This window comes from Temnothorax nylanderi, unplaced genomic scaffold (assembly GCF_030848795.1).
Source record: "Temnothorax nylanderi isolate EJ_2023f unplaced genomic scaffold, tnyl_v1.0 TNYL_tig0032_pilon, whole genome shotgun sequence".
Classification (NCBI taxonomy): Eukaryota; Metazoa; Arthropoda; class Insecta; order Hymenoptera; family Formicidae; genus Temnothorax; species Temnothorax nylanderi.
Genome location: NW_027249094.1, coordinates 1131018 through 1146338, shown reverse-complemented (window position 1 = coordinate 1146338; position 15321 = coordinate 1131018). Strand labels below are relative to the sequence as shown.

General features: G+C 36.9%; 1 protein-coding gene across 3 annotated transcripts in view; it reads right to left on the bottom strand.

Annotated features, from left to right (window-relative positions):
• Window positions 1-15321, bottom strand: part of LOC139770763 (protein madd-4-like) — a 185012-nt gene that overhangs the window by 25851 nt on the left and 143840 nt on the right. For all 3 annotated transcript variants that reach the window (XM_071702932.1, XM_071702933.1, XM_071702934.1), the window contains exon 5: window positions 7602-7931. In XM_071702932.1, coding sequence (XP_071559033.1) covers window positions 7602-7931 — 330 coding nt within the window. The remainder of the gene's footprint in view (window positions 1-7601; window positions 7932-15321) is intronic.

Here is a 15321-nt window from a genome sequence, read left to right as displayed (position 1 = left end):
AAATCAAAATTAATAAATCCAAATTATTATCTTTGCATGAATTGAAAGAATTTCAAGGATATAATTGTGTGAGAGAGGAAGAAGGATTGTAGATTTTCTCTCGTTTGTCCAAAGTTCTGCCAGATTTCAGCAAGTATTAACAAATTGTCGTTCGGCGACGAATACAAAAATTTTTACAGAATTTTATTGCCGATTCAGAAGTCGCATCGCACTTATATCGATTTACTGTTTACGTGACAGGAAATTTTTCCCTGTTACGGCTCTAGTTGGAGCTGAAAGAGTTTCGCAGTATCGGCGGCATCCCGGACACATTAAGAACGTTGACGAATGCTGGCGCGTCATCGGGATTCATGCGAGAACGGGAAAGGTCCTGCGAAAATTCCGGATCTTTGAGGTGGAGAAGATGGTGCTGGAGGGAGCTGGAGGAGGTGAGAGCTGACGTCGATTCGTGACCTGGCTTGGACGGCAAACTGATTTGTCATTCAGGTTGCATGGGAGGTTTGCTCGGAGGTCGGGGAGTACATTATTCATCCCTTATCCTGGGCGAGAAGAGTGAAGCAAACTGGAAGGCGAAGGCGCGAGCGAAGGTGGGACGCGCCTCGGTGATGCCGGGAGAGTAAAAAGGAGAGGGACGTGAGCCTAACGAGGGATCTCCCTCGTACGATCAACTGCGGTGGCGCCCGAGATAATCCGAGATTTCGTCGCAGTGACCTGCGACGCGAATAAATCGTTCGTTCCAATTACCTACGCGCTTAAACTTCCGGAGTCGGCAAATCCGAGAAGACGCGCGTCTGTTCGACGGCACGAGAGTGGAAAACGAGGAAATAGTAAAGTCAATACAGAACGTGATTCATGATTGCCCCGTTTGTCTTCCCTATATAACACGCGAATGTCTGAGAACAGTCATTATATAGTCTGCTATTTTGGCGTCTTGATTTAATTATATATTTGTGCGCGTCGAGATACGATAATTCTAAACTTGATTGAGGATGACATTTTTTTATTCATTTATTTATAAATGCAATTTATGCAATTACACGTTCTTCCCGTTTAGCTTATGAGATAGTTATAAACGCTGCTTTTCTTAGTTGCTATAATCTCGAATCGCACAAATTATCCATCCGCTACGATGCATTCATATCTTCTTTTATACATACGATTTCGTGTAACGATGTCGTTTAATGAGAGCTAGACATTGCCGAGCGAAAATTGCGCGCTAAATTCGGTACGGCGCGCGGCACGACGGTCTCCATTTCGGCCCAATTGATCGTTCGATTTGGCTGCAGAATCGAAATCGGGCTCGATTATCGTTCAAGTTTCAAACGCTCTGCGAAATACTTCCATTAAACATTGGTGATCGTCATTCGGCGAATTGCGGCCGTTACGAGCGCAGTTTTATTCCGTGCACCCCAATGCAGAAGCCAGTTTACGTAGATACTTTATTTCTACGTTTTCGAAACGAGAGATTCGGCTCTCTAATAGCCGCGGTCGGCTTCACGCATCGAGAACGCTACACTAACGCGAGAGTGAAAATTGGCAAGAGAATGGGGATGCTGGACAAAGCGGATTGACATATTCTCGCCGGCTAGCATAAACGGAAGAAATACGTTCTAATGTATACTGCCATGAAATCCAATCTTCTGCAAATAGCATAATCGTGAGAATATTTTCCTCCTTCTAAGATAGCTATATGTAGTCCTTATTAATCTGTTAATCAAAACTTTCAATATACGATTGCTCTTGAAATAATAAATAATAATAATATTGTTAATTATTTACTGGCGAAGTAAAGTATCTCTGATTTAATATAAATTATAATAAAATAATGTTATAGTAATATTAAAATAATTTATAAACAATAAAATAATATTAAATAATAATATTAATTCAATGAATAATTCAATATACAGCAACGAAAATAGTTCAGCTTATATAACTGTAATTTCTTTTTCATTTTATCCGCCACCGCGAAGATAATTCATGAGAAAAACGGAAAAGCTGGAGGATCAACGTTCACCGGATAGGACGGACGGCTGGCATCCGGTAGACCTGGGATTTGCCGAAATTTAATTTCATACGAGAATGAATTTGTTTCGCATTTTCTCTCCGTCGTATATGACGACAGGATCGAGAACGAGATATCTTAATGGACACGTATGTCTCTTTATGTAAAAGACACGGCATGCGGAGATGCACACCAGATTAGGTTTACTTTCGCGAAAGTGAAAATCAATGATGGGGCCCGATAATTGAAAGATAGGGTCATCGAAGCAACCCGTTATTTCTGTAGGTAAACAAGACGGGAGAAAACGAGAATTCCTCTGGGCGTGAGAAATGAAATATCGCGCGTCTTAATGGTACTCTGCGACCCTCCTCTGGGCACAAATAACCGCTGTAATACGTGACGGCGAAAAATAATAAAGTTGGTGTTATTGCACCATTTATACATACAAATTGCTGTTATTAAAAAATATGCTATTACTCAAGATTATATCGTGTATTTAATATCAACGATAAGAGAGCATAATTTTGAAAGAATATTTTCAGATCAACATTACGTGATTTAAACAGTCCAAGTTATTTTATATATCAATGTAACGAAACATCAAAGACTTTTATTTCGCGTTAAAGTTCATCAAGGAAACTTTATTACAAAAGAGATTTGCAGAAAAATAAGACAATACTCTTTAGTACTTCTCCGGGGAATACTTTCAAATTCGAAATCGATTACTGAGCCAAAACACTCTCTATTCAGATTGAAATATCAGAGAGATTAGCAAGGACGATAATTGCTAATGTCTCGCGATTTTCCATACCGTAGCGATTTCGTTACGCAAATTTGACTGGCATTCAATTATTCGGCCTCGACATTCTATTCGATGTTCCATGTACCTTTCTGGTCCTTAGCACCCCCGCTGTCGCTATCCCATTAGGATACATCCAGCCTTTTCTACCAGCACCATCGACATTTCCCCGCCATCGTGTCTCACCTTCCTTTCCCACTACACTCGTTTCTACCTTTTAACATAGTTTTCTCGAGAATAGGATTTACAGAATGGAGGAAGGGGTGCTTAACCCCCGGGCACTTTATTCGCCTTCGTGTTTTCACTGGCACGATGAAATTTATTGTGTACCTGTCCAGGACTACACAGCTCGGGGATTCAATATGTACTTATCATACATCTATTTTCTATTATGCAGGGCGCGTTTTCTTTTCCAACTTTAGATATCGAGGCTAATCCGAGAGGAAGGGCTCATTTCAATTTTGGAACATCAATTACTTCCGAGATAAGCAACTGAAAATAGAGAATTAGGTTTCAGAAGGGGAAAGAAGGAACCGGGCGGCGAAAACTAGAAGATGGAGTAGAAAGAAATGGGCAATGGACTCCGAGTAGCAAATTTTTGCCTCGTATGGTTACTTTCTTCTCCCTTCTTTTTATTCTGCGGCATTAATCATGGTCAAAATCTTTTCAGAAAATAGCATTTCGACCGAAAGTTAAGAACAAACTTTAATAAGATACTTCAGCATACTTCGTTTAAAGAGTACTTTTTGTCTCATATTTATTTTAAGTATTCTCTTAGTTTCTTACAGTTTAATAAGAATGAGAAAATTATCTGCCCATATATTTCTAAAGGATAATTTTTTTTTACTGAAAAGGAGTAGTAATGCTTAATATGATTTTGATAACAATATACAAAATACAAAATTTGCAGTACGTAATATTCGTTTTTCATAGGCGACGCGAATATTTATATATACTATTATATAAATTAATATATTTTGCATCTTGGCTGGAGAATCAAAATTTGCTTGCAGCGAAACAGTCAAAACTATAGAAAGAGGTTTTAATTTAGACTTGACGAAAAATGTCGAAGGAACGGTCGCAGAGTGCTAATATAATACGTTATCCCGGAACACATAGGAAGAAGAACGCTAATGCCATCGCCGCAATTTCCGATTGATGTAATTTCTGAAAATTCGCTGTTCGCGCATCACAACGGGGGAACGGCGTAATAATTTTTTTCGCCCTGAAGATACATTTTAACGAGTGCGCGACGTAATGAAAAAGCTCGACGCGTCCATCGGGCGTGCCCACAACGAAAGCGGGGGGACTCGGCACTTTTAATAACGCAAAGCCAGTTTGCGTTTACTGGAGTTTGCTTAATGCTTAATTACGTGGACTTCTCTGCTGATTAGATATTGTCCCCGCGACTGCGTCGCCCGACGTTGCCATTATGAGAATTCGTTAATTATTTCCCGGCATACCGCGAGCGCGCTTTTCCCAGCGTTATTGTTAATCCGATTTCTTTCTGGTTGTTTTGCGGTATCACGAGTCTCATTTAATTTAGGATCAAACAATTAAGATTTTAATGCTATAGGTCGAGGTCGCGCGCTATACTTCTTGGGCGACTAAAATATAGAGAGGTGTAAGATATATATTTGCGAGGTTTAAATTTACACGATAGATGAAATAATTTTAAAATAATTTCTTATAATTTAGCGTGATAATAATAGTTTAATTCGTATCATAATCTGACTAATCTTGAGTTAACTATGTAAACATTGTAAACGGACAGATCGTGCACGGAATATAATTAAATATCCGACTGTAGTATATTTAAGAATACTGCTTAATTAAAATCTCATTAATAATTATTAAGAAAGTATACACTTCTTAAAATATAGTTTTCTTTATTAGATAAAATGATCTGATAAAGAACGCGCGCAACGTTATTGTACAATAATACTGGCTGATTATCTCACGTTACGCTTTTGGAATATACGGTGTTTGCATACATGCACCATCTGCATATACACGTGTGACGTTGATCAAATTAAGTTAATGGACGATGAGATCGGGCTTCTCGACGCGCCCATGTTAAATATTAGCAGAAGACTGACCTGGCTGCTTCGTTACGTTACGTTTTCTCAACGCGATGCTCGGAGCGTGCTGGCGTCGTGGCGATGGCGGAAAGCAACACGAGTTGCGAATACGTTTAAGGCACTACCTCGGTACATGCCACCTACGCGCCGACATTCGCGCGAATCTCTTCTCCGACCCCGTAGTTTCTCTCTACTAACTCCAGAAGTTTCATCTTACAAAGTTTCGACAAGAGACGTGGCAATTGCGGTTAAATTCTTAAGTAACGCCTTCAGTTTAATCCTCGGGCTTAAGACTAGCTCCGTCAAAGTATTTAAGAACGCTGCTTTTATCTACTTAATTAATAATTTGTCAAATTCTTCCTGAATCTTACTTATTGACTAGTAAAGGGAAAAAAGTATTTAAAAAACCAGAAGCACCACGTGTACAGAAATAACTCTAATATCATCGCTCTTTACTTTCAGCTGCTCTGTTCTTTGATTAATATAAAATCAACTTTTCATATTGAATATATTATCAATAATTTAATATAATTTGTACGTACGTTAATATAATTAATTTCAAACATAGCTTTTATGCACCTGTAAAGGTTATACTCCAATTTATTGTTCCAGGCAACGTTTTGGGGAATATTGCTCAGCTCACACGCGACTCTTGATTAATTAATTGAGTAATTATTCGATCAAAATTACAGATCGGATTATATCGATGTTCAAAACGCGGTGACCAAACTAATGATGAATTTAATATGTAAATTCCCAAGGTACTAGGCAAATCGCGATCCATCGATTTAACAATGCGAACGAGTAGTTAAATGGATTAATAAATCAAAATGTTATTATGATTCAAACATCATTACTTCGAATTATTTACACGTTTCAGATGCATTTCCATATATCTAGATGATCGATCCGAACTACTCGATACTCGCACATGGAAAAACGTAATAGTGTTTCCTATAGCCTATAGTAGTCAAACTATATTTTCAACTTTATATTATTTATTTGCAAACGTGCTTTTTTAACAACCGATTGTTTCTTAATAATTAATACAACTATCTCGCGTGAAAATATAAACAACGCATCGAGATTACTGGCCTTAATGCGCCTCGTTATCAGCTAAATTACGGTAAAATTAATGGAATGTAAGTATATCGCTATATTTCGATAATTAACGAGTAAAGGCCTTCACGTGTTGATCGACCGACAATTTATAGTGACTGACAAGCGGCGCACTGTACCTATCGCTTAATGCTCCTCGCATCTAATATACTGCGGTCTGCACGTGACAGTTCCATGGTTTCCGATAATGCCGCGGTTAAGAATCGATAATTATCCTCTTATTAGAATCAAGAGAGTCAAAGAATAGATGATCACTTTTGGCGATAATACTTTTATGAGGAACGTTCAATTGCAGTCTTAAATTATAATATCTTTCCGGCCGTACATGAGAAAATAAGAACAATATTAATAGAGATTAATTTCTAATATATAAATTCAACTATCTGTTCTTTTTGTCTTATTACTCTACGTAAATTGAATTGTTTAAGAAATACGAATGATAAATAATATTAAGGCAATTTTTTATATTAATTTTTATTTTAGTTATCAATAAGAGTCTCGCTTTGATTATTTTTTGGAAGAATATACAACATCTAACTTATGCATTGATGTGCGATGCCGTTTATGAAGTAGATGCTATATTCTCTCTCACATATAATACCGCATTGTGATGGACGTTCGAGAGCATCGGGATAAAGAGTCGAGTACGGTTGGTTTTCAATTCAAGCGTCGGATCAATCACGGGTCACAATAAGCGTAGAATAATGACGTCACGGACCCAGCTCAATCCACCTGTCTATGCTAAAGCGTAAGATCTCAAAAATATGATAATCCTGATTTTTCCATTTTGATTTCAATATTTTAGTTGGTAATATTAGACATTTGTAGATAAAATATTGTTATTTAATCATAACTGATGTATTTCAAATGTGTTATGCATTATAATCAAATTTTCCATTAAAAAATTTTTTTTTTAGAAACGTTAAAAGAAATGTACTGTTTTAAAAAGCAATAATATAGTGCCCCAGAATTGGAGATATATACATTCTGTATATGCAAAAAAAGAAAAACTCGGTTATCTCGATTTCTCGACATATCTATTATTATTCACGAATCTAGATTGTCTTTATTTATAAATTTAGATAGTCAAGTCTGTCGACCACAGATTTTGCAAAGCGTCTTCAAATTTTATCGGCAGAAATGCAGCAGAATTTGCTAGCAGAATATTGTAGAAGATTGACTATAAAAACCACTATTCAACTGCCATTTTAGGTAACCATCTAAATGTTTCAATTTAAAGAATTTTGTTTAAATAATTCCGAAATGATAGATTCTGCTCAGACTCCGTTGGCAATCTACTGTCGGATTACTTCGATACGCTCTGCTGGCAGAATACAAGTTTAATGCGGATGCAGTTGATGTCAATCTGCCGCAATATTGTGTTCGAATTTGCTGGCAAACCGCTGGAATACTAGTAGCATTTTGCTTGCTGAGAATTCTGAGAATAATGCAGATTATATAACATTTAATTGAATATTGTTTAACAGTTAGTTTTACAAAAACGCTTTGTTAAAAATGACGAAATATGCCGAGTATCGTATCTCTCTCTCTCTCTCGACAAAAGCCGTCTATGACGATATAAAGAAATTTCACTCACCATACACTCGCCGTCTATGCACACGTCCGTGCCCTCCGCGTAACATCTCGTGCCATCCTCCACCTTATCCGCTAGTTGCACCACTATCGTCTCGTCGCTGTCGAATTGCAGGCTATCTGTGGAATCGCGCGGCATCGTCTTCTCGCTCAACGGCACTTCCTGCCGCGACCGTCTAATGCCGTTCTCGAGAGTCTGCTCGCCGCGACAGATCAAAGCGCACGGCCTAGCCGGATCGTAATGGGGATACCATTTGAGCAGTTGCCCGCTGTATGGCACATTGTTGAAGGCGGCGCATTGTGCCGCGCGAAAATCGTCCGATTTCTCGCAGGGCTGAAATCATAGAAAGGAGAATCCGTTGTCAGGCACCGGGCTCATTAAACGCTTCTACGACGTCGTTACGTCACTACAAGTGTCGTCGAGAAACCGCGTCGCTTCGCGGCGACGAGCGACCCAAGTTTTTAGCATCAAGACTTGATTGTTCATAAGGATCTTATTCTTGGTTCATAAAGTGCTATACCTCGGTTTGGCAATCGGTTTTTTTTTTCTGAACAACAATTTGATGACAAGCCGTCATTGTGTTAATTTCAAATATGAAATATAACTTGGCAATATCGATTATAACAAATTCATTTTCCAATTCCCTCCTCGTCCTTCATTGAAGTTCTTTTAATTACAAAAAGAACATTTTCTCGTCTCAATGATAATTCTGTTAATATATAATAAAAATATTTTGTTACACGGATTCGCGTCGAAGTTACTGCATGGAGAACAAAGTTTCCCAATTCCCAGGGATAGCTAATTAGAACAAAATTATATTCCATTTATACTTCTCGAACTCGAGGTTGAGATAGCGAATCCAAAGTGAAGGATCGACGCCTAAGAGCCTAGAGTTACCATCGCAAAAGTGCCCGCTAATTATCGTTATAATTAACCATTCTACAGTCGGACCGCGATATCTCTGGGGTATTTCTATCGACATTTTCGCCTCTGTGAGTTTACCTCACTTCTCGCAAAGTTAACGAGCAATGTAAGTTCGCCATGGAGAAACGTTCATTATCTTCCAGCCCCTTGTCTTCTTACCTATCTTATTCGCATTGTATTTTTCGTTTCTCATTACAGTGACAAGAGGTTGCACAATTCCCGAAATTCGATTCAATGATATTTGAACGTAACAATCCGAAATATCACTTTACTACAATAATTATTTTATTATTCTACACGAATTAAGCTATTACTTTCGGAATATAACTGTAACGAGATTCATCATCATTATCATTATTATTGATAGGTATGCTGTAACATATATATATTTTTTATTATTAAACCAGAAATTATATTACATATAGTGTTAATGTAATATAATATAAGTAATTTTTATGCTATATTACAATGTATCACGCAATTTATACATGTAATCAGTGATGGATTATAATTATCAATTAGGTATATTAATCTCACAATTAACTCTTTATACATAAAAGCACCACAAAGTAGAAAACTCTGATGCTCATTAAAATAAAATTCTTATTTAAAACTCTACAGAGATTCTTCAGTAACAACAATATCTCTAAAGAAGATAAAGACACATAGAAAGACACATATAGTAAGATTATTACATCGTTATCCATATATTCTCGTATATTTGTTATTTCAGATTACATTGGAATATGGATTACGTTGAAGTAAATAATCGCGATTAACTTCGCTTCTCAATGAGAGAATTAATTGCGGTCAGTTACATGCCGGGGCAAACTTTTGGTATAAACAACGCCGAATCGTATTTCGCTGCGCTGCCGCCGTGTATGATAATTATTCGCGGCGTCACATGACGCGCGTCAACTCTGTCCGCGGTAATTATCAAATTCGATGGAAAATATGTAGGTGCGAAATACGCACGGCGCGGCGCGGGCCGACCACGTGAAATTTACACGTTACGGGTTCAATATATGACCGGCTGCGCAGCAGCTCCGGTCCGAGCGACACGGACGGCGAGGATAATGTAGCTAAACATTCGCCGCTACCATTGTTAGGAACAGTGTTTGTTGTAATGAATTTGCTGGGCAGCGCAGTAATTAATTAGCGCGGATCGGCCACCGCAGAGTTCAGTTTCAATTGGGTCGACGTATATTCCGACGATATGCTGAGTTTACGAGCAGCATAGCGTTCCCGTAAGATATCTACTCGATAACAACGAATCATTTTCGCGAGAGCGAAACTTAGAATAACGCTCTCAAACACTCTCCAGCATACGAGTATTTACTAGTACTTTTACATCTCAATATTTAACTTTACTTCTTAATTTAAGATATCAATCGGTTATTCCGTGAAAGGATCTTCCGTAAATTTAATTTCGCAAATTTAATTCATCTTTGATGTTCTCAGCAATCCGAATTCTTGCAAATCGGGAAATTATGCGACGCAAAGAGAGGCGTAGCTGGTAGTTTGAAACCGTCGCTATTACTACTACCGCTGTTTCCTTCGGTCTTGATTACTACTAGCTCGCACGAACGTGACGATCCGCAGCTTGCTGAGTTAGTTTGTCGTGTTATAGAGAGATGATATATAAAACAGTTTGTAGCTGTGAAGCAATAACCTTCTAAGACATTTATCTCTTTATTGTTATAGCTATCGCGATTACTTTTAGCATGATTACATATGTTACGTGCATATAAAAGTTGTTTCTATCAAAAAAAGAACCATCAGATTAAAGAAATAATTTTAGTTATTTATGGTATAAGTAATAGAAAAAAAATAAGATGCTATAAGAAAGAGAGTAAGCTTATTTTAGTATATATTACAAAGTTGCTCGCATTGTTTTATATGATATTGAGAAAATATACCTACTATAAGGGCCAGTTTCACCAACGTCGATTAACTGTAACTTTCGATTAAACTCACTCTTCATCTCTTTCTAACTGTCCCCCTTAGAAAGAGACGAAGAGTGAGTTTAATCGAAGGTTACAGTTAATCGGAGATGGTGAAACCGGCCCTAAATATATTAAAGATTTGCAGTCAATGTGCTTTTAGATAATTTGGATATAAAAAAATAATCAGCAAAAAAGAGTGACAAAAATTTGTGTTATCTTATATAGAGATGAATCTACGGAATAGATTATTTGTTTTACTGCTGTGCAATAATGCGCAATCGAATATACAATTCATTGAAAGCGAAAGTAAAAGAAAGTGAATGCGAAATGTATCTTAAATACGTTTTTAGCTCGAAAAAATTTCTCCATTCAAATTTTTCTTCTCTCTCTCTCTCTTTCCATGAGTAAACGACATCACCAATTAATCATCTTTTTCTGGTGCAGATATACATAGAGGAGCATTATTCTGCTATATAAGTGTAGACACGACCCCCGGGCATCCTGAATTCTTAATTTTCCGTCGAATTATTCATTCACAGAAGCTTGCCCGATATGAGATAGCCGGAAGAGGATAAAGGGCACAGATATTATTATATATTCATTAACACGAGAGATAGAAATGCGAATATTCTTCAAATATCAAATAAATATGTTTCAATTTATGTTAATAATATTTTCAAAAAATTCTCGGAAGATTATTTAAATGATTTAAACAATTGTTATAGACAAACTTATTATTATAGATAAACTTTTACTCGTAAAAGATTTTCCCAATTATCTCCCTTCATCTCTTAGAACAAAACATTAGTTTACGACGTTTATGCGAAATAACCATAATTAATTTGTTATTATAGATAAAACTTTTATTCTTCGTCTTCCAGATTTTATAAAGGGAATATTTTTAATTTTCGGACACAAAAGAATTCGAAGTCAAAACATTTATTTAACAATATAAAGTAAATTGATCATACAATTCTATTTCTCACTGCTCTTTCTTCATTTTTTATATATATTTCATTGCATCTTTTTTAGAGAATACAAAAGTTTAAGCAATAAATTTGTTTTCTCAAAACACAGTACCATTATTCATACGCTGTTTGAGGAGATTTAATGAAATCTTTCAATTAAAGCGTGTTACTAATTATTTGGAATGCTAGAGAGAAAGTTACGTATTACGATGTTTAATTCGGAAAAGAGTTTCGTCGAGTAATTACGTGGTTTACTTCTCAAGATAACATGTACCGAGATCGACTCTACGGACTGCAATATTGGGATGTATGCACTCTTCGCGGGATCGGCTACGAAGTAGGACCGGAGGAAGAAACTAGGCGAAGCGCCGAAATCTGTTGGGAACCGCGGAAGCCGCAGCGCGGAGTTCGAGCGCTCCTTAACAAGGAATCTCAACTACTCATTACGCAAAAGCGTTTCTACATCCAACACTCTTGCGCCGATGGAAATACCCATGGGGCATTCGCCAGACGTTTCAGCCGATTACGAAACCCCGTGTACTCCGGGAACAATGGATAGTACCTTTCGCGCAACACCACAGCGACAACTTACTTCGTCCTTAAATTGACGATACGGGGGTAGATGCGGCGAACATCGATGAAGGCTCTAACATCTTAAGTTTTAAGTTCGGGAGAATTAGTTTCACCCCAATTATATATATTTCAACACTTGAACGTATAACGATAATACGGATAAACAAATGTCGATATCTCAGACTAATTTGCTTAAAAGCTACTCATTACTTTTTAATAAAGTTACTTATTAATAAGTAAATTTAAGTTTACTTATTAAAATAAAGAAATATTTCATCAAAATATATATCTTAAAAATTAATCACCTCAGTATCCGCTGGTTTTTTTACAATTATACATTAAATATTAATAATATAGTTTTAATTGCTTTTAATTAATTAATTTACTAGGTAACACTTGTCAATTAGCAGCTAATCAAAATTCTTTCAATTTGTGAGGAGTATTTTTACTTGTATAGCTACTTATTTATACATTTTATGGAATAACAAAAAAAGCAATGTACGGCTTTGCTGTATATCGTACTATTGTCTATTAGCGTCTACACACAGATATTTTGTTGGAAAGAACTCAAGAATGCGCGGAGCGTATGTGCGTTGCGTGCGGTTATACAAATTTCCGAATTTTGATGTTTACAAAATATCAATTTGCCGACGCGCCGCGCCAATAAACCGAACGCGAACCGTACAAATCGAACGCGCGACATTTCGCCTATTTGCTATACGAAGTCAGCGTTCGGTAATTCAAATAGTTGATGAATATTTATTAAATTATATTTATCTGAATTTTTCGTTCTGCTTCTAACCAATGTATAAAAATTGCGTGGAACCACGAACAGGTGCATGTGCCATGTTATTTGTCGCATGCGATTCGTCCGTTTATTTTCGTTGATATTATAGTCCGTAAAAGTCCACACGAACGAATATTAAAATAACTCATAAATGTTTAATCGAGCTGTTGATTATTTTAACTGGAATTTATTACGCTTAGATATACATGGTAATCGAAGGTTTACCGAGAGCGCATTTATCAATTTGTTTGCGCTTTTTCAATACTCGGTGCAAAAAACGATATTAGATAACTACCTCCGAAATTGTTCAAATACGTTGTTAATAATTTCAATATAAATATTGCTGTTTAAAATAAATTTAGCATAATACAAATTAAAATTGCTCCTTGGATGTATACATGTATATATAACAATTATTATTCTTTGTCCTGTTTCACAATATTTGTTAATTAAATATTTTACAAAATATTTTAAAATATAAATAACATTTTCAATATTATTGCAACTTACTTATCCATTTCAAAAAATTCGTTAATGATGATTCTTTGTTTGAACCAACAATAAATAGTTTCGGAAGAAATGAAAGAGATGTCAAATTATAGCAATTAAAAAAATGTATTCTTTTTTGTTATAAAATATGCACGACAATACAATATTGCATAAATTTTTCCGAATCACATTTATTCTAATTGATATTCATCTGTTTAATCGTAGTTATATACATGCCACAATTTTCATTGCATCGGTGTCCAATTATTGTAAAAGCGTACATATGGAAGCACGCATCAATTTTAATTTATCAATGCTCATTTATTTGCCGATATAATAAACATTGATTGCATTAAAGATGAGCAGGATCATTAATAATTTAAACAATGGATTCCACATAAACTTGGAAATAACGCCATTTTTATTATCAAACATATATATATATATATATATATATATATATATATATATATATATATAGTCAGTTTCATATTATATCAAAACAGAGATTTGTTGGCAAAGAATTCATGGCATAAAAGAATTTCATTTTAATATGACTTCCGTCTTCGGTGATTTATACGAAACATTTATTAAAAACGCATAAATCTGTCTGTAATAAATGTTAAACACTAAGTTTCATGTTTGATATTCACCGCCGGCGAATGCGTTGTCCGTTCCACCCATTTTCGGCGAGGACGGATTTTGAAAGAAATCCCATTCGTCGCGCTCCGTTAAAATGTCTTGTGAATAGTCCCTCATTGAGGTCGTTTCGTCGTGGATAAAAAAGGAAAAAAAAAGGGCGCAACCCCGGGTGACGTAATGTCGCGACGCGAAATACATCTCGAAAAAGTAACACGAGCGAGAGTGTCGTGAGCCCATTTTCTTCATCTTTCCGCGAAGTGACGTCCCCTTGTGGACGGAATAAAGGAAAACACAACGGTACCTTTTTCCACCGTGTCGACGATTACGATAACATGCCGGCCTTTTCCACCGGTAAGAATTCCAGTAAGGACAAGAGAGCACCGGAAGTACAGAGGCTCGAGGAAGTCCCGAGCGAAAATGCTTGCGAAAATAACATTCTGAAACGTGTCTAGGATGCTAGGGCTGTTTCAAGGGGAATAGTATTTCGCGAGACAATGCGCGCGCTGGGCATTACGATATTTAATTAAAGGTATATCTATTCGTTGAATGCAACGTTGAAAACGTGAGAATCGCGACAAATAAAATGTAGACGATTCATCTTTTGACAGATCCTTAAAACACAATTCTTTAACAAATTATTTCACGGTTATTACTCGCTTACTACTTATCGAACTGATCTTTCTATGCCATTATCTGTGTTAATATAATATAACGAAAACAATATTATCTATGCATTTCTTAATTTGCATATTTCTGCATGTTTATTTCTCTTATACATAGCTCTTGTACATAGCTTCCTGGTCTCTTACCCTTGCAATATTTGCTGTCTAAAATAATGCACAAGAGAAAGCATCATATCAATACAAATAAAAATGTTCGTTTTGTTTGCATCACTAGTGACTGGCAAATATCAAAATATCCGAAATCAAGTTCGACACCGCTTTGCGCCGTTCACCGATTTTTTCCGTTAACCTGATTTCTCGCGGCACGTTTCACTTTAAGTCCTTCCAGCCAACGAAACGCCTATCGGATTCGCGGACAAACGCCCCGTGAAATTTTATTTTGCGACGTACCGCACAACATCGGTCGGAACGTTTTCTGCGTGCGCCAATCGTTACTGGCAGCCGTGTAGCATCGACCGGAAAGAGAGAGGGGTGGCGCGATCCCGAATCGCATCTGCGAGAGCTGCGAGCGAGGCGGTGCAGCCCTGGGATGCGACGCATACAGAGAGAGAGAGAAAGAGAAACAGCGCGGCGGTGGCTGGCACGTTTCTCGATTATCCGTATTTACGGAAATTCTGTGCACGTTACGCCCGATAACTTTCGTAACGGATTACTCGACGAAAGTTTCACACCGCGCGCGCGGGCGGAAACTTACCCCGATAAACTACACCG